The sequence below is a fragment of the Callionymus lyra genome, chromosome 8 (genome assembly GCF_982586985.1).
Source record: "Callionymus lyra chromosome 8, fCalLyr1.hap1.1, whole genome shotgun sequence".
NCBI lineage: Eukaryota > Metazoa > Chordata > Actinopteri > Syngnathiformes > Callionymidae > Callionymus > Callionymus lyra.
The window spans coordinates 19634514-19658760 of record NC_141825.1 but is presented as its reverse complement, the minus strand read 5'-3'; the positions used below and the strand labels follow the sequence as shown (position 1 = coordinate 19658760).

Here is a 24247-nt window from a genome sequence, read left to right as displayed (position 1 = left end):
TTTTCTAAAAATAAACTTCAAATAAAAAAAATGTATAGATTCCTAAATAGACTAAAACTAGTTTTAAAACCCATCTTTTTAAATAACCAACTTATTTTATCTAGTGTAGCTATTCCCAATTAAATTTACCAATTCATTTCTAGACTAAGACCATTAGAACTTATCATCAACACAATAAAACACATGAAATAAATATGACAGAGAAAAGGTGTACGCAGTAGTTAATTCAATTTAATCATAGAAGCTCGAGGCAATAACATATTTGTTTTTTTTTTATCAAATAACATTTATAAAACTATTGTGCAAAACATTGTCCTTTCGTCTTCTTCAAAGGCTCTGCACCAGTGGATAGTCATAGTCCTCTTAAATTAGGAAATATAAGAAGTATGCATAATTTAGACAGCAAGAGTTAAAGCATATACACTCTATGTACATTGTCTTTTTTATCTTTTTTTTGTTTCGTTTTTACACAGACCTGAACTTCACCCACCTCCCATTCATGATAAAGAACAAGGCAGCTTTTACAATCAGCAAAAATCAATGTGAAGTACAAGACAAAACTAGAAAATAAAACAAGCAATGGACTTGCTGTTTCTATAAAAATGTTTCCCAGGCATTTGGTTGTTCAACAATCTAACCAAAAATAAAAAGAGAAGATACTTAACTCTCGACAGGACAGAACTGTACAAATGTGACAGTTAAACATGCAGTCTACCAGCAAATTAAGGTAAACCTCACAAAAATACAAAATAAATACAATAAAGTTATTATATTTCAAGTCAATTTCCCACCTTCTAGTCAAGAAATTCACAACGCTCATGGAAACAGTCAGGAACGTGTTCATACAACATTGGTCTGAAAAGCTTTGACACAGTACTCACTTAATTGTGTGTAGTTAAATATGTTGAAATATCGACCAGAAATGCTTATTGTTGGTTAAGATGTAAACACTTTGTGCTGACACTTTGAACAGTAGTTCATGAATTCTTGTGCATTCTCACAACTTCTTAACATGTTTTATACACTTTTCCTTCTGTCGCTCCATCTCCGCTGAGAGTCCTTCAATGTTTGTCTATTTCATACAAGTAGAGCAGATGATCTTCCGGGGATTTCCCGTGGCTCTTGCTTAGGTGGAGCTTGATGGCATGCTTGGTGGCAAATTTACGAACACAGAGCTGGCAGCGGTACACAGCCCCATTACTACTGCAGTCATCTTGTGATTGCGAGGAAAGGTACGACTCGAGGGGCACCACTTTCTCACTATGAGAGTCTCTGACTGTCTGCTTGGGAGACAGCTTAGCAAGGTCCCTGATTCTGAACCCCAGATGTGCTTCCAGGTGGCATACATATGCTGCTGGGGTTCTGATCTGTGAGGCACAGTCACTGCAGAAGAACACCGGTTGACCAGAGTCCAAGTTTTTTAGGAACTTCGTTCTGCCAGTTCTTCTTAACTGGTACTTGACGTTAGCCAACCAGTGGCTAATGGTCGTCATAGACAACCCAGTAAAACGGGATACGTGTATTCTCTCTTGCGGGCTGAGGTCATTGATGATGTACTTTCCCTCTGAGGTCTGCCTTAAGGTGGAGGCAAACTCTGCCTGCAGTAGGAGGAGGTGCTGAGGGTTCCAGCTGGAGTGTCGACCCTTCCGTTTGTGACCATGTTGGGATGAGTCATCTTCGTCGTTGGTGGACACGACGACCTCAGGTTTATCTGAGACTTTGGAACGTGAGGAAGTTTTTGGGACGTGGTGAGACTGTGTCAAGTTCCTCAGCATATCTGAGATATCAGACAAAGCATTTTCATGTAAAGGGCTGCTGGATGTGTATGGCGAGACCACCGATAGCTTGGCAGGGGTAACAAGAGAGGATGGGGAGATAGAGGAGGCAGTGGATGATGGTGTTTGGGGTGCAGAGCCCACAGAGCCTCCTTTGTCACTTTTCCCTTTCGTGAGATCCATTGGCTGGTCATCACAAGGCTGACAAAAGCTGTTGTCAACCACACTTTCAGCTTTTTTGGTCTGTGAAGGAGGAGCAGCCACAGCAGCCTTCTCTGCCATGCTCTGGCTCAGCCTGGACAGCAGGCTCAGGGGATCTTGGTTTGGCAAGGAGGGCTTGGCTGCTTTCCCCAAATGAATGTTCATTACAGACTGAAGAGCACTTAGAGGATTGACAAAAGGTTGCTCAGGAGGAGCATGGCCAGTAATGATGGCTGTACTGCATGTAAGCGTTGATGCTCGCAGTGATTTGACTGCAGTCTCTCTCTTGGGTTCTGTTGCTGGAGACGCTCGGTCACTATGGCTTCCTTTGTCACTATTCGCTGGGGTGACTGCACTCCAATCCCTTGGTGAATCCTCTTCTCCATTATGAGACTCTCCAGCTTCACTGCTACAGGGAGATAATGTGGATTCTTTCTTAGGAGACATCTGCTTCACTCTTCGCTCTACCTTTGCTACCTTTTCAGTCACTTTCTTTACCAAATCCTCCATTGCCTGGAAATTGTTGCATGGAAAAGGGGACGACTGGCTGAGTGGTGGAGAAATAAGAGGCTGGTTCTTGCTGAGAGAAGCCATTGCTCCATCGTCCCCATTAAACAAGAATTTCATCTGGGGATTCTTTTCCATGCTTCCCTGTGGGTGCTTGAGGGAGCTGGGGAACTGGTAAGCTGCATGTATGCTTGAGTAGCCACCCCAGCTGGGATTTCCACCCTGGGCCTTGTTGATGGCTGATGTCACAGTGTTTTCCAATGATTTAAGAATATCTAAACCACCTTTGGGACTCTCCTTCAAATCTTCTTCAGTCAAGTAATTGTACTTTGAGATGTCACATTTTTCTTCCACCTCTGAATCTTCCTCCTTTCTTACTGGAATCAAAACTTGCTTTTCAGCCTCAGTAGCATCATTCTTGGAGCATTCTTCCTCAACCTCCTCTTTCTTGATTTCTTTAAGGGGAGGAGACGTTGCTGGAGTAGTTGTGGTTGTTGGTAGAGGCGGAGAAGAAAAGGTTGATGGTGCAAGTGGAACCGACTGAACCCTCGGCTCTGTGGGCGTCGTCACCCGGACTGGGTTAGGGGATGTCGCTTCAGGAAGTGTTTTTGCTCTCTTCCCTGCAGAGCTTGTTACCCGTAGGAAATGTCCGGTCACCATCATGTGGGACCTTAGCTCTTGAAGTGTGTTGTGGGAACTTCCACATTCCATACATTTAAGGATTTGTGATTTGTTGGACTCAAACTGCCAGGCGTAGCTCGCACCATTCTGGTGAGCATATCTGTTATTTGGGGAAGTGCAGGGACTGGAGGAAGATTTCTGTGAATTATCGTTCTTTTCAACCTGCAAGTGCTTCGATTTATGGGTCACCTCTCTCAGACGAGACGAGCCGGTGAAGTCTAAACCTACAAGACCCCTTTTTTTAGAAGACAACATTTTAGCTGCCACGGGGGGCATGGGCTCCTTCAGAGGCACTTTCTGGTAGTGTTTAGTCTTTATCATGTGAACACTCAGGTCTTGAAGTGACTCAAAGGAGTGACCACAGTACATGCACTTCAAAACCTTTTGAGCATCTTCCTTTCCCTCCATCTCTAGGAGTGAACGCTTTCGTGGTTTGGACCAGCGCTTTGCTCCACTTCCTGCCTTATCGTGGTTATCATCACGGTAGTGGCCCGTTTCATTCATATGAACCGTCAACTCAACAAGGGTTTCATAAGCAGCGCTGCAGCCCTTGCAACGAAATTTACTTGCCCCGGTGAATATCGAGCCAAACAGTTTGGGGTTCTGCCTGTGGAGTTGGACTGTACTGAAGAGACTCGGCTCAGAATGAACTGTGTGGCGATGCTGGGGATGGTTCTGTTGAAGTGACTTTGCTACGGCAGATTGGTGCCAGTCATAACTTCCGCTGCTTGAGCTACTGCTGCTACTGGTGCTGTTGCTGCGGGCGGGCTTTTCAGCGGGAGTAGGTGCCTGTGTGGAATTTAAGTTCAGTGGTGACCAGAGGGGGCTGGTCAAGAAGCTAGAGTAGATAGCCTTCATATGTTCCAAGGTGTCCATCCCAATAGGGGGCGTCTCGACGGCACCGTTCACGGGCGCAGTGACCAAGTTGCCCTCGGGTTTTATTGAGGGGCTCTCAAAGTCTGAGAGACGGTCGCTAGTTTCGCTCACATGAGACTCACTGTCCATCTCGGGGCTTGACAGCTCAGCTCCCCCCCCTGTTGACTCCTGGTCACATGCCTGGTCGTTGGCAGACCCTTTGCATTCCTCCGCAAAACTGTCCTCAATAGGAAGGTCATCCTGAGGGGCCGAGGGCAGGTCGTCAGCTTCCGCCTCGCCCTCCTCCACGGGGTTCTCCGCCAGCTCCTCGGGAGAATAGGCTGCGAGCAGAATGGAGACAAAGAGAGGAAGAAAGAGATGAGTAAAATCGCGGAAAGTGAACACACCATGTTAGAATAACTGGAGAAAAGTTTCCCTGCTATGTGTGCCCGAGGACTCCCAGGGATAAATGAGCCATCTGTGTGGGAGCCTTTAAAGCTGAGCTGAGAAATTACAGTCATCCCATTTCACCTCATCAACCGTTGAGGTGTTATTTTCCTCCAGGCGAGCCTGTATTTATATACTACCCCAGCCACATGGAACTTATGCCTCCCCTCTTTTCACTCCTTCTATTGGAGGAAAACAAAAAAGAAATATCTTGGCAAAAACATAATGTGCCATTTTATTTATCTCAGGGCGCAACAGCTTGAAATGAAAACTAAATCTGAAATTAATGAAGCCCAATCTCACAGTGGCATTCTCCTCTGGGGTAATAAATGAGTTGGATCAACCTCCATCTGTCAGTTAATATGTCTGACGCCTCTTCATCTGCCTCTTCTCTGATTACGCACACACACACATGCACGCACACACACACACATGCTGCCACTCACGCATGCGAAACCAGACAAATAACATATCGTTAAGAGTTTTCAGAAAAAAGAGAGGACGTCACAATTTTGTTGATGAAATCTGGACGTGTTCGACAGACGTCCCGCAGTGTAGCCGAGGAAATAAGTGGCTCGGATTGTTTTGTAAACTACGGACGCTGCAGATTCGGAATTTTAATATCTTTAACAAACACATAAGACAGGAAAGAATAGACAATAGAAATTAAGTCTTGTGGCTGAAACAAGTGTTGTTTTTTTTCCTCTCTGAATAGTGTTTTCAGATTTAGTTTAATATAATCAATCCAGAATCACAACACAAATATTGAGCTAAAAATAAAGATAAAGTAGGGTTTAACCACAAAATAAAAGGCTTATATTCCTATAACAGTGTGAATGTCCACAGCATTTGGATGCTGCTTGTGTATACAAACAGCCACACACTGACGCCCGTCCAGACTAAACAAAAATGTCATAGCAGAAATAACTCTCATTTCCAGTGCTAACAGCCAATCTCTAGGCAGCCATGCGGCCGGGTCTGCTCTGATTTGGACCCCGGGGGCACAGTCAGTAGGCAGCCCACTGTGCATCCAGCCTAATGGAGACCTGGCAGGTGCGGCCCACTCTCTGTCCTCCCAGAGATTTGGTATGTCACTGGGTATCCATTACCTGCCATTCTCCGCTGATAGGCTCCGACAGCCCTGATCAAAAGATGTCGTCGGGCCGCAATCCGCTTGGCAGCCAGTGGCATGTCGTTTGTAAAGAGGGCCAAGCAGGGTGTAAATAAAATGACATGATCACTTCCCCGGCCCCTCATGTTCTGGACACAATTATGATAATGTGGAAGTGGAGGAGAAAAAAAGGGGAGGGGCCACGGGCAAAGGCTCTGTGGAAGTAAATCTATCGCGCTTGAGCGAGCAGGCGAGTCAACACCGTTGATGTACACACCCTTTTTTTTTTGTGTGTTGCTTTTTTTTTTTCGCCCTCGATCTGGAAGGTCTCAGTGTCAGATTCTCATTTGAAAGAGGAAATGCAGCCTGGATGAGGTAGTTTGTGTTCTGACTAGCTAGTCACAGATGTCAGCTTGGATCAGGCCGGTCTGGCATGCCGCATGACTAACCTGTCAGGTCACCTTCCTTTTCTTCAGCCAACTTCCCTTTTTTTTTGCCTTAATCTTAAGGGTTTTTTTCACCCAAACATTGGTACAGTGATAGTTTACTGCTGCACAACTCATTCTGTCATTTATTCAAGTCATAATGACACATTTGACAGATAGTTATTTGATGATACTAACATGTTCTTGGGTTCCTCTTGGACAAAGGCGCTTGAGAAGGCGATTGTTGAATCTGAATTTGAATTTTTTACACTTTTGCAAATGCATGATCTGTGTGTAGCATTAATACACGTCATCTTTTGAATAATCTAGATCAGGAGTTGCAAACCTTTCTCCGACTGAGGGACATTTCTTACTAGTACAAAGGGCTACGAGTCACTTATTGATAAAAACAGACACATTCTAATCAATAATAATAAGGATGATAGTAATTGACTTATGAAACATCAACATCAAGTACCACACCAGATATATTTGTACTGCAAATGATCCATACTAATATTTTCTTAAAACTTTAATCTATTTTTTTATTTGAGAAAGATCTCCACTGTGACTGGGGCTAGTGATACGATACGATACATGAAGCCAACAGTACAATATTTTTCGACACACAGAATTTTCTATTTAAGGGGACACTGAGTTTTGTAATAAGCCATAAAAAATGACCAAACATCAGATTTAAAAGCTGCTACAGCCGGCTGTATAGTATCCTCCTGTCCTCAGTCATTGCCAGGATTTCATTGTTCCTTTAGCTGCGGACGACTGCTGCAGTTTAATTGCAACACCAAAATGAGCAAACACTGCGAATATTTGCATGTCAAAAAAAAAAAAAAAAAATCAAATTATGAATCGTTTTATTTTACAAACAGTTATGGAAATATAAACCATTAAACAACTAAAAAATATATCATTGGAATTCTCCCCAAAAATATTGATACAGTAACAAAAGTACTGATATATATCAGTGTATTGATTTAATCATCAGTGGTCCTCGCTGGCACTGCCTTGTTGACCGTTCTTCTAGATTATCTGCAACTTTTTTTCCACTACAGTAAGTACGGAAGTAAAACATGCTCTATCGCTCCCTTATAAATAACAAAGTACTTTTTTTTCCCCCCAGAAACGCTTCCCTCAGAGTGAAGCCTCTCCACGTTTTTATAACCCTGATTCATTGTGCAAATAAATAAACACGAGGCTAAATGATTTACATTTCTCCATAATAAACCTTCAAACCGTTTAAGGTGCAAAGTCCAAAAACCGAGCGGCTATAAAAACCTCCCAGTCCTGCTTCCGAGGCAATTTAAAATGCAAAACAAAAACCATTATGTCTGAGCACTATCTGTTAATTTAATCCCCAATGACTGATAATCCATCACACAGGGCGACAACCACATCCAATTATTTCCCTGAGCTTGACTGACAACAGAGGTGATTTATCAAGCTAATAAAAGGTGATGGGGAGTATAGAGGCCATCTTGGAATAAGAAAAGGATTATGGAAACAATACTCCTGGACGCAGGCCGAACAAACATGGAGGCACACCATGCAAGGCCATTGTGTGACAATCATAAATTCACGGGAGGGAAGAAAAAAAAAAAAAAGTGGGTGTTACGATGCGGGAAACTGGTTTCAGCGATTGTTTCTTAAAGGCACTTTCACATGATCTTAGTCATGCTCCAGCAGCAATGGTGATTTAGTGCAAACACGGTGGAAAGATTGCGTCCGTGTCTCACCTCCAAACATTCGCCCGCGTGTAATTATAAATAATGTAAAGCCGTCAGCCCCTGACAACACCCTCGCGCACAGACGCACTCGTACGCCGACATCAATGTAAGCGATGAGGAAAGACAGTGACATCTTGGCATGCGGAGACGCATTCCTGCGGAGTATCATTTTCATAAACATAGGGGCCTGCGGACCAGGAGGGAGAGATCATCTGATAGAAATACTGCAGTGCTGCTCTGACGACCGGGAGGAACAGACAGGGCAGGGATGGGGGTGATTAAGCGGGAAGGTGATGTGGCGGCTTGTAAAGCAGAGACTCTCGGTGTCTCCGGGTTCCGTCCCTTGGGTTGGTTCTGCTGCACATGTTTTGAATAGACCGTGTGAGCGCCGAGCTTATCAACCTCTACAGGACAGTACAGCAAAAACATGGATGAACGATGGGATTAATCCGGAATGTTGGGAATAATCTGATGAGGAAACAATAGACTGAAAGTATTAACTCTAACCCTAAAGTACAATAATTTAAATTGGATTTATTTCTATAAATGTTCTCTTTTTCGTAACATCTTTACAATTTAAACGCTTATTATTATTTATTTCAGTATTTTTTATTTATTTTCCATACAAAATTCTCATCATAAAACGTAACATATAGAAGTATCATCTGTTATATTCATTTAATTGAGTTATTTTCATTATTTGTAATACATTTATTTTTATTAGTTAATGATAGTAACCTTATCTGTTAGCGCTACATTTTAGCTAAAGGCTATTATAACAAAAAAAGAAATAAAACTCTCACAACAGTTGCGAAAAAATAAATAAAAGTTCATTCTCCGTTTTTATTCAGGATTAAACCTGGTCATTTGGCGCCGCAGATAAGGCTGCCTCGGTTATTGACTCACTTTAATCCACACAAAAAGTATTTGTGTAATATGACGGGTATTCAAGTTAAGAAAACAAGAATCTTAATCAACTTTTATTCTGTTTTTCCCCCTAAATGTATATTACAATCACATTATAACTCTTTGATGTATTACATTTCCACTCATAACAATATTATTATTGATAATAATAATAATAATATGCAAACATATTGCTCTACATTTCTTCTCACAGTTCATTTATTTTACATTCTCAATGGTTCGCAGCTTCTCATGTCAATGACAGCAGTGGTTTGGCTTGAGCGTCAACAACATTGCGTGCTAAAATATGCTGTCCACAATCATTTATTAATCACGTCTGGCAAAATTGCGACTATAAAAAATTCAAACGTCATTAGCACAGATTCACGAGATCTTTCGTTCCATTGGGATTTAAAATTATATAAATAAATAAATCAAGCTGATGCCTGAAGTGTATTTTTTGAAAAAAAAAAGAAAGAAAGAAATTATAAATGGAAAATTAAACTACATATTTAAAACACAAAACTAAATACAAATAAATCAGTATTATAAAGTAGATTTTTTTTATAATTAATGAACAAGAACTGTCTAGATAAGTTAGTGAGAAGTTCTATATTTTAAAATCATGTTCACCCAGAATAAACTGGCTTAGTAATGACAAATTGGAAATATTTCTAAACTTCTAAGATATTGTGCTGCAACAATGATTCAAACATCTACAACACAATTAAAAGTTATAAGAGAAAAAACATAAACTCTTAAAATTACATTAGAAATACCCATTCATTTAAGTTTGAATAGAAAACAAAAGAGCTTTCGCCAACATTTGTTTTCACTGGCAAGTCTGGGCAACATCAACCATATTCATTTCAATTTACAAACAACTTTATCAAGTGAAAATCGTAATACTTTATTAGTTTTATGGTAAAGTCACACTAAAAAAATAGAAAGAGTATACATGTTATTATTGTCGACCTTTACCTGACTTTATCTGAACTTGTTTGCTTTCTATTTATTTTGCTAAATTATTTTTACATGTTTTACAATTACAGTTGTTCACCATGACATTCACATAATATATTTTGTATTATATCTTAATTTTTCTAATAACCCATAATGCTTCCGAGTTAAAAGAAGAAAAAAAAGATGCAAGCAGCATTTAGTATGAGACAGTACATGTTTTTACACGACATAATAAAACGTACAAACCAAACTCAGCCCGCATCATTATTATAAACTTCTTCTACAACCCAAGAAAAAAAAAATCAAAGCAGGAGTTGAAAGAAAACATGGTTGAGAGCCTCCCTGGGCTTCACTCTACGCTTGAAGAACTGTGGTGTGTACAAAGACGCGGCTGGAGTCTGAGGAGGGGAGAGGAAGTCGTCGACATGGGTGGTCTTTTGATAGAATACTGTACAGACGACTTAAACTTGTCTGTGAAGATCAGAAAACAAAATAACTCAAGAGAACCGGGAATCTCGACGGCTTGGATCACACACACCGAAAATAAAACTTGTTGATTTAACCTCAAAGCAAAAACACAAAGTTTAATTTCAACTTAATAAAGACCTTAAAAATCAAAGTTTAAATTTGACCACTTGGGTCTTTTCCTATAATTACCTTTTAAAAAAAACCAGTATGATTCAAAATTGACTGACGGATTTTTTAAACTTAACCTTGATTTAGTTGGAGGTTTGCGAGCCACACGTATCAAAGGCTTTAAAAGCAAGTCTTGAGATGAAAGGATGACGACAGGACGTGCTTTCACTAGCAACCCGTCGGGACTTTAACGGAGGTGGTGGTGGTGGGGGGGGGGCTCTTATTAGCAGGAAACAGCGGGAGAGGACAGGAAGTCACCTCAGCAACAAGCAAGAAAACACAAATTCCACTCACTCCACGTGTCTCCAGACAAGGCCTGGAAAAACCTTCTCGATGAATTAGAAATGATTTGGGCCCGAAAACCGGCTCATTCCGTCAGAAAGCAGCCGACCAGGAACATACCTGGAATGATTCTGTGTTTGTCACCGTAACACACTTCATCTAAACGACTTCTCTGCCTCTGATCCTCGGAGGTTTGAAAGTAAACCAGGTGATCAGGATTCATCTAAAAACATTGGAAAAACCTGGCATAAACCCCCCCACCGCCCACCCCTCTTCCAGCTATGACCTGCAGGCTACACCTGGTCCGACTGCTATATTTATGCTGGTCTAGGCGCTCACGTAGGCTCATTGATGTCTCCTTTTATTTATGTGTGTTCTCGACCCCCTGATGGCGCCGTGAATACATTGTGTCCGCCGATTGTAGTGCAGGATGTGTGATCCGGGAGATGGGAAAAACAGAGAGATCGTTCTGGCCTCAGGCGAAGCTCAAGGCGGAACCTTGTCAATGTAACATAGTAAGAAGCGACACCGGGAGACGTGGAGGGAAGCCGAGAGAGAGCAGGGGAATATATATTCCGATCGCTCCGAGACAACTGGACTTCCTGCAGCCAGCACCGAGACCTGAGCTAACCTTTTTTGGATCTGATTCAACCCAAAAATATTCATTAAATTAAACTTTTTTTTTTTACAGGTTAAAATTAAGTAGTAGTTTTGAAAGCGTTTGACATCTTCTTGGTTAAATTCTTTAACTAAATCCCAATTGTATTTATTAAATCGATTTATTTTACCTGGATTTACTGCTTTAATATCTTGTTTTTAGTGCGAGGGTTGCCAGGCTCATATGTTTGGACACTTTGGTGATGAAGGTGCCAAGTGATTGTGATCAATGGGAAATATTTTATTTAAAGAAAATAAATAAATAAATAAATAGATCAACTTGGAAAATATTATGATACACAAACCACTCAATTCTTTTTAATAAAAAAAAAAAGAAGTCGTAAAAAAAATAAAGCTGGACATTCAAGTTAACCCTTGTTTTATCTCAAGGTGATCCAGAGGCTCAAAAACAAACATGTTTGTGGTATCCCTTGTGTTGTCTCTGGCTTCCAGAAATACATATGCAGTGGTGGAGGTCGTTCACCTCGACTTAGAGACAACAAAAGGGATACCACATACACATTAGTTTTCTGGCCTTTTGGACCCTGACCCTGAGATAAGGTTTAAAAAAAACACTGCAAATAATCAGTCTCAATTTAATATTTATGACGAGTTAAATTAATAATGTTCAGTAAGCAGAAGCATTTATTGTACTTTTGCATTAAATAAATCTTAAGAATAGTCTGTCAATTCTTCTCACATACATATGTGGACATATACTGTATGTACGAACCAATATACATTTACTCATATTTCATATAATACTTAATATAACAATATTTTTAAAAAATATATTAAAATTGATAACAAATCAAGCACAAAACGCGGGCGTTTGTTTTGATAACTATTGTCAAAATAAAGATAATTGAGTAATTTAACATCTTGTGATGCAAAACTGTACATTAATTCGAATTTCAAGCGCCAACAAATTTGAGGGCATTAGGAGTTTTCGCTGTAATATGATCAAAGGCGTCACAAACATGAATATTGTGACATTAAAACTGATTTAAAACTGGTAAATGCAGCTTAATCAATGAGTCAATAAATTACAATCTGGAATGTAAAACAAGACGGAGGTGAGAAGAAACGTGGTAAGATGTTGGACTAAAGAACCGAACGTATGTTGTTCAGACAGCACATAAAGCCTCCTTCAGTCAAACGTAAAGGTTGGGAGTCGGGCGGTAAAAGGCCGGATGACCAAACCCCTTTTCAAAACACACAGCTGCTTCCATGATCTCCTAGCAACGAGGAGGTGATGGACACGGCCCGAAGATTGATGGCCACCATAAATCTTCCGACGTAGGAGGAGGCAGAAGACAGACGGAGACAGAACTAGAAACGGACAAAAAAAAATGTTTTGGAGGTGGAGGCGGCCTCGCCTTGAACTCACCCTGTACTCCCTAATTCATGATTGTTGAGGGTCCACAGGGACCTGGAACGTTTGAGTCCATCATTAGTTTAGCTATTGGATACAGTTCATCACTTTCATCGCATGAATCATAGCAGAAGCTGTTTTTGTTTGTTGGTTCTGATTTATTGAGACAGGAAAGTGACTAGAAGTTTAAACGAGACTAAACATGAAAGTCTTTCTTAAAGCTACTCATTTACACCCACTATCATAGTTTCTTTGGTTTACTAGTACTTTTATTTTATTTAAAGGTTGTTTTTTAGTATTTAGCAACAATTAGCGCAGTTCATAGTAACCACAGTGGGTAACAAATTATTCAAAAGATTAATGGATCCAGATGGTAATCCAAAAGAAAATTTGTCGGTCACTTTTGTTAACAAACAACATCAAATAACCTCATTGGCAGTCGGGGTTTAGCAAAAAACTAGTCTCATTATTCTCATTTTCAGCTCACAATACGATAATTTTAGTTTTCTTGTGATTGATCCACTCTCTTTGAGTTTAATTAATGGAACTACTAAGTCAAAATATGTCCAAACATCAGCTTTAAATGCTGCTGGAGTCGCCTGTATCCTCTTGTCCTCAGTCATCACTGGGATTTGTTTAAGTTTAATTGCAACACAAAAATTAACAAACTTTGTGAATATTTTCATAGTAATTGGTAAGGAAATCGAATTATTTTATTTTTGACTCTTTATCCAAATATAAAGCATAAATACTTATAATATAATACTTTTTGAAAGCATTTTCAAATAAAATTATAATAAACTTGATACAGTGCTGTTTAATTTATTGATAAAAAATATATACATATAAATTGGTTTTTCTTACACCCCTATATGGCAGCAGTAAACCCTAAAAAAATATTTTGTTTAGGCAGAATCAAGTGTAAGCATCACTTGTTTTTAGCACTTTTGCTAAATAATTGTTGCGCTAAACAAGTTTTAAATAACTAACTTAGCGTTTTCTCAGGAGTTTGTTTACATGGACAGAGAAACGCAGCAGTAATCATAGCACGAACCAACTGCAGGTGAGTTCTGCTCGTGTTACACTTGAAACCGACACCACCGCGCCGCAGAGTTTCTTCCTCGGCTCCAACTTTTTTTTCTCCCCGAGATAATAATGACGGACTGCACCTTTCATACAAAAGCTCTTCAGGCAAGGCAATCTGGGTAGTGTAGTTGCGGGATAAACATCCCTGGGCTATCTGATTATGGCCTACTGCTGCGGCACTGGTGTCTAGTAACACTCAGAGCGAACGCTTAACCATCCATCACACAGTGAGTGTCTGTCTCAGGCTTTCCACCCTGCTTCTCCTCGTCCTGGCTCTCCAGTTACAGCGATACACAGCCGGCCTAAATAATATTCTTCATGATGAATGGCACCATAAGCCGGGTATCCATCATTAATCTGATTTTTAAAGAAGCATCCATCTTGGAGAGAGCCTGTTAGGGCCACGGGAGAGCAGAGCGGCGCGGGTTCATTTAAAGGCCACGCTGCAGCATGAGTGATACCTGTCAGCCGTGCTCATCAGGGAGCCGCGCACACACACACACACACACACACACACACACACGCCGCATTAAGAATTGACATCATATGGACAAACATGTGCGCACAACACTCCAGTCTTTCCGCATTGCATATATTACCATGTAACAACGATCGCACACTTCACAGTGTTGTACACACACACACACACACACACACACGTTTGTTTGTCAACATTCTGACACTCAACCCTAGTGTAAGTTTTCGCCGAGTAACACTCCAGGAAAACTCGGTGTAAAACTCAACAGTCACTGCAACAACCTCATCATCTAGGACACGCTATTTTTAGACGCGACTCAAGTTACTGATATGACCTGCATAAAATACGACGATTTTTTGAAAACGTCATTTATCTTTAGCACCCATAACCGTTTTCCTGTGATAAAATTGGCAACATTTTCTACGAAAACAGGTGTTATTTATTTGGCCTTTTTTAAGAATCTAGTCATCAACGTATTGAAAGATACAAACAGGTACAGTTTGTGTTGTTATTAGCCAACAAGCTAACAAGTATAGCATTAAAAAAAAAAGTTGTTATTAAAGTTCTATGAGCTCGATCGAAAATTATTTTTAATTCTGAAAAACGACTCAATGTAATCCGTTTTCTCTGGGGTCGCTTAAAGAAACAGTGTCTTTGTAATGGCAAAAAAAAGTTATGGGAAAACAATAACATAAACACAATTCAAATGCATAGATAATGTCTCATCTTGGATGATAAATAAAGACGGCTGTCAATCAAATCGGATCCACGAATGATCAGAATCGACTCAACAACCCGTCACGCGAGAACTGCACCATCATGACCCAGGTAAACACACAAAACCTGACACTTCATCCTCCATTCCTCTCCTCCTCTTTGTCCACTCTGTCATGTTTTCTCCCCCTCTTTCCCCCCCCCTCTCCTCCTGCGCCCCCGTATCCACCTCCCTCCGTTGTGTGTCTGGTAAAGCCCGTTTGATAAATGACACACGTCACTATGTCAGAAGCGAAGGGTGGGTCAGTGATAAATGACTCTGTTGAAAAGGAAATCGGCTCTCTGGCATGGCCGGGCTATTCTCCTCCTGGATTGGGTTTCAGGACCCCTAAAGACCGGAGCGGGCCGGGTTTCCCTGAAAAAGAAGCACACATCTAACCAGGTCCCGGGGAGGGTGTGCGAGAGAGTGGATGGGTGGGCGGGCGGCAGTGGAGTCGCAGGGATTCAGCTTGTCCCAATTGTCGCCACGGTGCAGCTGCATCCATCACCACGGCGGCAGGACTATTTTTACAAAGCCTGGGATTCGGCCGCCGTACGGCGGTCTCGACTGAAAGCGCACTAAAAGCTGAAAGTGATGTGTGGATGTTCTAACGGTTTTTCTACTTATGGCGCTACAGCGGCACTCCGTCTTCCCCCGGAGTCCACCCCGATCGCCCAACATCTGCCAAATATGTGTTAAAAGACAAGAGGCCCTAGTGATTAGTCACCAACCAACTTGTAATTATCATCTGTTAATACTAACTCTTTCTATGGAGGGGCGTCACTCTGTAGTACTTCGAAATCTACGTCTATGTGGACGGTTCTCAGAGAACTTTCTAAGGACAAATGAGGCTGTTTTCCCAAACATGTATTACATCATAACATGTGTGTGTGTTTTCCGGTCTTCGCTACCCTCACATCTGCCAGACAGCAGTAGGTGGTCAGACGACCGGCTGACGGTGTCAATCAAAGTGGGAGCGCACATCGAAGCAAATGTATTTTTAATAGGGCTTTGAGAAGATTCGATCAATTGGGATTAATTCCTAATATTCTTTTGTGCTTAAAATCTTGGGAAGAAAACAAAGGTCAGAAGCGGGCATTTATTATAGTGGTCTGTTGAAGCTTCATGAAGCAGGGTCATTATTTTCAGAGTCCACTAGATGGCGGCACTATTTTCCTTGGTTTTAAACGGACGTTCTAATGAAACATCACATACTGTTTAAACTGATTGCGCCACCTACTGATATCTAAACAACATGACACTGTTTCATGAAGCTTCATCAGGCCATCACTAGCTTATTGATCTGGTGAATCTTTTATTACTTATATATAGTTTTAGTTTTATTTTCTAATGATTTAGACATAAAAAACCACAGCAATATTCATCCCTGCTGGTGGAAACTTGAAATTGCAGGCAACCCTCATGTCTAATGACTAGAAATAAATAATAATAATTCATTTTATTTATAAGGCACCTTTCAAGATACACAAGGAACCCATAATAACAGATAGTTTTAAAGATGAGAAAACCTTTCTTAAAGTGAACTACAAAACAAAGCAGTAAAAAGACAAAGATGATGATGACTAGATCTGTTAATAAACGACTTTATGAATACACTTTTCCTCCTATATTAATGTATTTAACTGCCCAAATAATGTAACTATAAACCGAAAAAGTTGAGTTTATTTTAAGCAGAGATTTAAAAAAAAGAAATTATTTAGGTAGCAATAAAAACTGAAATTAAAAAGGAGTAAATCGTTTATTATTGTCTACTGGTTAAAAGTTGCTGTTACCACCAATATAAATAAAAAAAGTTATGTTTTTCTTCAGTTATCTTCTCTCACAGAATGTATTGTTACCTGGATGTACCTCCTGCAGGTTTGACTTTTAGTTAAAGCGACTTTAGAGTGAGGTTAACCAATAACAAATCCTAACAGAGGCCAACTTTTAGTCATCACTAGGTCTTTTTGATAAGAAGTGTAATATTGTGTTTATGTTCTTGAACAATCAATAGAATACTAGAACCAATTCAAGTCTCCACACATCGAGCTCAACCTCAAAAGTGAGAATTAAAAGAGATCTTGTCCAGTGTCAAGCTCTCCTCCTCTTCCTCCTCTTCTTCTTCTTCCTCAGTCCCTTTCCAACCCCCCCCCCCTCATTCCTCCTCCTCACTCCTGGGCATGGTGGCACTGTTATCATTACGCAGGCAGGATTCATGGAGCCAAGGCCGGTGGCAATAACAGAAAGACATCTGTCAATACCTGTGGGAAACACTACGTCAACCTTCCTCGCAGCCTCATTAGGTATGCACTTATCAGGCACATAGATCACAGACATGACTCAACCTCGCTGGAATCCAGCCACAGGACTTTTCATTTTGCAACCAAGATCGTCCGGGAGTCGCACCTGCGAGCAAATGCCAGCGTTCCGTCCTTCAACCCGGTCCGAACAATTAACTTCTGCCTCCCCTGCTGCTTCCGTAAGGGCAGACTTTTCACACGTGAACAACAGGAAGCAGACAGATAGGAAAAACAGCTTTACCTCACTTGACTTTTACAGCTGCTCACAATGTGTGCGCTATAAATGTGCGCGTCTTTACCGGTGTCAACACAGCTTATCTGGGCTCTTGGGTTTCTAACTTGCTCGGGACGGAGGAAACTACGGTAAAAAAAAAAGAAGAGGCCTTGAGAGGGTTGAGAGAGTTACGAGCCGACCTCAGCAGGTGGACTTTAGTTACAAGCGATCACGATCAGACCAGAACCGGTGATTCACGGCGGTGATTGATGGCTGCCAGTCTGGCAGCTGTAATCCTGACCCTGCAGAAACAAGAGACCGTTGGCTGCGGTGTCTGGTCCAAACCAGTCTGACACCGCTCCACCCCTCGCCGTCTGTCTGGTGTACACACAAATGATTAGTGCAGGTGGTAGTTAGACCTCTCTGCTGTCACACACACACACACACACACACACACGCCAGACCCCAACACATCGATTCTCCTTAAGATCGTTTTGATACAAGCCTGCCCGTGAAAAAAACTTGAATTATCACTAGAAGTGCATCTAAAAAACAGTTAGGAATAGACATAGGACCGTCAACCGGTTGGTGCCTAATGTCGGCTTCATTTTGCATAAAGACACATTTGTCGCCACCTTTTATTTAAAAATAACCCTGATTCTCTGGCAAAAGTCCTGTAAACACTATTAAGTTTATAGTCTTTTTTTGGATGATACAAATAGCGGACTGCAAAAGCATGATACCGGCAGCAACTTTTTCCATCGCTATTATTATTATTATTATTATAACAACGTTAAAACAACGTACAACAACGAAAAAACACCATGTTTAATCAGATTATATTGCCATTGCTGTTGAAGGGTACACTTGGAATTTGCTCTGGTACGATACGGTTAGTAGAGCATGGCTATTTAACCAAAATATCTAGGGGCTAGATTTTCAGAAGGATGTCCAGCCTGTGGGTCGTTCAACCCCTCGCCTACCATTACCTGTCGAGTGTTAGGCAAACGGATACAAAAACACGTCGTTATAAATCATTTATACTGACGCGCTGAAGTAGCAACAGCCCGGTGTCTGCTAATGTTACGCTCCTTGTTGACGACACAGACATCGTGACACAAAAGGCACACGGTAATGCCTCGGGCATTTGCTTTGTGTACATGTTTTTTTTCTGTCCATTCCTTAAAATCCGTCGTTACCATGTCGACTTCACGGCGCTCGCAAAGAGCCATGTTGCATTATCTAAAATGAAGGTGCTCAAAGTTCCTCAGCTTAACTTAAAACGCTGCCTTTGCCAAAATAGTGTTGGAAAACTGTTTTATCGACATTTTGATTGGATTCTGCAGCCAGTTCAAATAGCTTAAGGGACAGGATCTGGCCTTAACCCTCTGGTTATATCGTGATCAAAGTAACCCGAAGGCCCGAGAACAAATGTGTTTGTGGTATCCCTTGTGTTGCCTCTGGATCAAGTCGTCCTCAACCACTACATATGCATTTCTGGAAGCCAGGGAGTTCGTTCACTTTGACCCAGATACAAGACAAGAGAAACCTCCAACACATTTGTTTGGAGCTTGTTTACCCTGACAAAGACAACACAAGGGATACCACAAAGATGTTTGTTTTCAGGTCACCAACACCCATAGATAACACTAGTGGTAACAGTGGTATAGAGGGAAGAGAAATGACATAAGAAGGCAGGTAATTTTCCAGGGAATTGCTGTAAACCATTTAGTCATATCTGAATTCTTAAGGATAATTTAGGGGTATAAAGACTATGAACGCCGTATTCATCATGTCAATCAGGTGATCGCCATGGCATCCTAACACTCAATTCGGTTACGAACACTGCCAACTAAAAGGACACCCACATAACAAAGCTAACACAACGTATACGCCCAATTCCTTGAACACTGTTCTAGGCGCCATTTTGAAAGGGTCCTGGTTTTGCAACTGTATCAGATAAGACTTCAATGCTACTTGTTGGATCGTGACAGCGAATAATCAGAAACTTGGTCAAAGTTTTTTGCTCACAGCTGGCTAGCATTTTAGCCCTTTTAACAGATGCCACCTTATCAGGTGTGGGAAAAAAAGTGTTCATCGTTTTCCAGCCTGACTTTAAAGCGCTCGAACTTGACTTAGGAATCCGTTTGTCACCTGCGGCGCCAACCAAAAAAAAAAAAAAAAAAAAATCGAGTTACAGCACAACCAAAGGGCGAGCGGCTCTGTGTAATATCAAGTTGATTACATCAAAGTGGTGGCAAACCTCATTGGGTCGGGGACCCTCGAGCTTGTCATCTCCGATCACAGCGCCCGTCAGGACTCCATCAGCCTCTCGGCTAATTGGACCGATGCTAATGAAGCAAGCACAACAACATTTTTTTTTTTTTTCCTCCGAACGGCGAGAGAAACACTCTCAGACACAGGAAGGAAAGAGAGAAGGCTGAGAGAATGTGTGTGAGACAATGAGACGGCAATGTGTGTGTATGGGAGGTGTGGAGAGAGAGGGGGGGATTTTTCATGCAAGTCTCAAGGTTGCAGTGGGCCGACTCTCCCCCTAAGTCCCTAATCAAGGCCCATCATCTGTCATCCTTTTCTTTGCTCTCTCTATCACCGTGCGCTGTGCTGCAATCAATTCATCATCACCCTTTGTGTGCCACTGAACAGTTGACAACTTTATAACTTGCAGCTGCACGGGCTGACTGACAAGGGTGGAAGGGGAGCATGAGAGGAAGAAGAAAAAAAAATGACAAAATGAGTGGATGAATGAATGAACAAAGAAGCTGTAGTTAAGGGGAAAAGTTGTTTACTGCAAACACAAGGCGATCTACATTACAGTCCTTTTGTACACTTTCATTAAGCGTTAAAAAAAAAACAGAGGGAGGAGAGAAAACACAGATCCCAAATCAGAAAGCTTTCAGTCATTCTTTATGTGCTCCCCGCGGCCACTTCCAGCCAGCGAGCATGTACATTAGGGCCGGGGCATTTTGATGAAATAAAAGCCCCGGCCCAGCTTATGGCTAAACAGAATGGGAGCACTCACTCAGTCTGTCTCTGATTGACCATTAAAGCCATTGATGAATGGGCCTGTCAGGGTAGAGACAATTAAATCAAACATGAAACAAAGCCGTTGTGACGGCCCGCTCTGACAGAGCAAACCCATTCCTCCCCTCCATTACATAGCACACGGCTCCTTTTACAAGCCCTCGCTCCTGCGCCCCCCCTCGGTGTGCGTGAGCCACTATGTGGGTCCGAAGTAGGAGAACAATCTATGGACGCACAAGGTTTGTGACGCTGATGTTGTGGGTTTTTTGTTTGTTTTTTAACATCAGGTGATCACAACATCTTTGGGGGCGATGACGGGTGTTAGCAAAGCTCTTGTCTCACCCCCGTCACCTCCTCTTGCAGCCCCCCCCCCCCCCGGACAAACCTGTCTCACCTCCTCCCGGACACTTTGATGGAACTAAAAAGCACCTTAAGTGCCAGATAGATTTACCCGTGATGCAGGAAGGATAGATTTATCACTCCTTTCTACCCACCTTATTCAGAATATTTAATAAAAATTAAAGTAAAAATGTTTTAAATAGTGTTTTTACTTTCTTCCTCCTATTTCAGTAGTGTATACACAAGTGTTTTTGTCTTACTTGTTCTAATTGTTGTTGAAATACTAATTATTATTGTTTATTTAACATTATCAAGTTAGTTTTATTTTATTTATTTGTATTGTCGTTTTTTGGTATTATTTTTTCCAAGTGTACTACATGTTTTTATATTTTTTGTTTGTATGTTAAATCTATTTTCCCATTGGCTAAATTTAAAGGTACATCATGTCAATACTGTTTGTAGCTTAGCATAAATTAGCATTTATCAAAGCTGCTAAAAATAGTTAGCATTTAGCAAAGATTGTTGCTGCTAAAATAGTTAGCGTTTATCAAAGAATGTTACTGCTACAATAGTTAGCTTTCATTAAAGATTGTTGCAGCTAAAAAAAGTTAGCATTTTTCATCTCTGAGACTTGAAAACGTACATCTTTATCTGATCAAACAAAACAACTCTAGCTCCTGCGGCAAAACAAACATGGTGCCCACATCCACCTTCAGACAGATTTTCAAGCAAAGGAATACATTCAAGATGAAATGTCATCGTTGCCATGACGACACGTAAGAAACTCTAGCTATTAATGTTAGCCATAGAAAGTATTTAAAGATACGGAAATAATGTATTGTCATGACAACATCACATCCGTCAAGGTGAGGAAGGTGCACAACACGGCGCGCAGAATCCTCACTAAAACCGTGACAAAACAATCAACAACAGAAAATAATATACTTGTATATTATTGATTATTAAACACACAACAGATCAAACACTTGAAGACAGTATAGTCCCTCAAGGTGACGCGCAAACTTCATGCATCACCCAACGTGACGCGCAGAATCCTCACTAAAACTGCCACAATGACTTAATCTTAACCTTCATTTTTTTTAACCAATAAAAGTAGAAATCTGCCTTCGCCTCTCGAACACACAAGCAGATCAAATGCTTGCAGCTCGCCACACGATTGTGTTTTACGCTGTCATTCACACCATGAGTCCAAAAATGAGCAAGCGTGCACATGAAAGTGTGATCTCCCTGCTGGAAGTGTCTGTTGTCTCACTGTGAAACCACTTTGTCGTCCCTCCTCCTCCTCCTCCTCCTCCTCCTCCTCCTATCATTTTTTTTTTTTTTTTGAGTCACTTGACCATCAGTGTGTGAGCGAGAGAGAGAAACAGACAGAAGAGGCTTAAAAAGTACAGAGGGCCCTTTTCAAAAGTGGTTTAAACGTGACGTCAGAGGAGGGAGCAGCACATGGTGGGAAGTGATTTTCTGATGCAAATCGGGAAGGATCGGATCAAAGCTGCGTAACAGCCGATCCATCAACCGTCAAATCAGACATGGCAACTGTCGATTATGGCTCCTTCCACTCCAGGGAGCAACATTGTCCCTCCCGAGAAAGGAAAAAAAAACTGTTTATCTAAACAGAGTGAGGCAGGAATGTGGATCGCGACCGAAGATCCGACAGTATTGCGAGCTTTAAAAAACGGTCAGGAGTAAACAGAAAGTTTGACTGAGTGGATCCCGAAAACAAACGCGTTAAGTTTCTCTCAACCCCACGGGGTGTTTTTTTTTTATTATTATTATTATCGCGACGTGATAGTTACATACCTGCCGCACGTTTGGGCGCTTCTTGTTTCCTCCGTGGCATTTTTGGACGATTGCAAAAAAAAAAAAAAAAAAAAAAAAAATCTGCGTGGATTTTCCGTGAAACTCCTCTTTTATATACAGAATAAAAAGAAAAAAAAATCTGCCCCTTTCTTGTCGTATCCGGGAAGATCCACCTCTCACTCAGGAAGAGAGATTCACGCCTTCGTGGAGTGGGTTGAGCGACATCGGGGAGTCCGATGAAGAGAAAGGCTGACGACCATCATCTTCATCATCATCATCATCATCATCATCGTCGTCGTCGTGGTCACGAGGTGCGTGGAAGTGTCGGACACGGAGCCAGCGTCCAGCTCGGCTGCCTGCTCTGGCAACAAGCAAAGTTGGAGGATAAGAGATGATGGCGTCACTCTCAGCAGGAGAAAATGGGCAAACCCACCGCCGACGTTAACCCCTGAGTGTCCGCGGAGCAGCAGAACACCTCCCACCACCCGCGTCCTCCCACCTCTTCAACAAGAGCCCTGGAAACACACGTTTACTCTGCGTCATGTTTCACCCTAAATATGATCTTTTACACCGAGTCATGAGCATGTGTTTATGATAACAAACACATATTCGTGTTACACATTTATGTCGTTTCTTTTTTTTTATTTTAAAGAACCTATTTAGATTTCGCACATTGAAATGAATGTGCCACACAAAACTCAATTTAATATAGTATTATTATTTGTTTGTGATGTTTATAAGAACACAAGCATAGAAAGGTTAAATCCTTTTTTAGTTAAATTTGTTAAATATTATTATTATTCTTTTTTTTTAAACGTATTGCACGTTTATTTCACCACAAACTCACCTAATCAATATAACTATATTCAGTACCATGTTGTTCTTTGACTTCCTTTCCTACATTATAATATTTCATTATTCATTATTTCACTTATCAAATTAAATTGATTTTGTTGTAAAAATAAGAGTAAATATGTTACAGAAGTACAACAATTGTTTACACAATTCTCCCACACGAAAATGCTCTAAAAATAACTTGAAGATGAAATAAAAATTTAAGTTAATAAAGTCACTTTTTGTTGTGCTTATGAACTCTCCGTCACAGAGGTTTTATCGTCAAAATGATGCAGAAGTATTAAGAAGTACAACATATATATATTTTTTATAAATTAACACATAATAAACATAACTTGCACAGACTTTCAGTGATGATAATGGTTCACATGTATAAGTATGTATACAATATATATATATATATATATGTATATACTTTTCTTTTAAGAAAGTTATTTTCGCTGATCCATTTTCTTTTTTAATTGCTTATGCAGTGGTACTATCAAAATAAAGGTTTGTTTATATTTCTCTCAGTAAATCAAATATTACCTTTGTACTTTACATTGGGAAAAATATTGAACATATATGCAGATGCAGAACATGTAGTACACTTGATAAAAATAATATCAAAAATAGAAATAAAAAAGTAATAACGTAAAATAAAAACAATGCTGAATCAAATAATGATAAATATTTCAAGAACATTACAATGCAACATTAACAAACATCATCTAGTGATCGGTTGCCAGAACAGCCTTAAGCTATTATAACTTAAAGAGATCTATTATTAAATGTTGTGTTTTCTTCTGGTCAGGT

At 40.8% G+C, this 24247-nt stretch overlaps 1 protein-coding gene across 1 annotated transcript; it reads right to left on the bottom strand.

The window, feature by feature from the left end:
* Positions 1-214: 214 nt before the first annotated feature.
* tshz3a (teashirt zinc finger homeobox 3a) lies at positions 215-23046 on the bottom strand. The gene is made up of 2 exons (XM_087798123.1): positions 22598-23046; positions 215-4360 (listed from the first exon to the last, which is right to left on the bottom strand). Exons 1-2 carry the CDS (start codon positions 22635-22637, stop codon positions 1062-1064), a joined length of 3339 nt encoding a protein of 1112 aa, XP_087654249.1. The 5' UTR covers positions 22638-23046; the 3' UTR covers positions 215-1061.
* Between the last annotated feature and the right edge of the window lie 1201 nt (positions 23047-24247).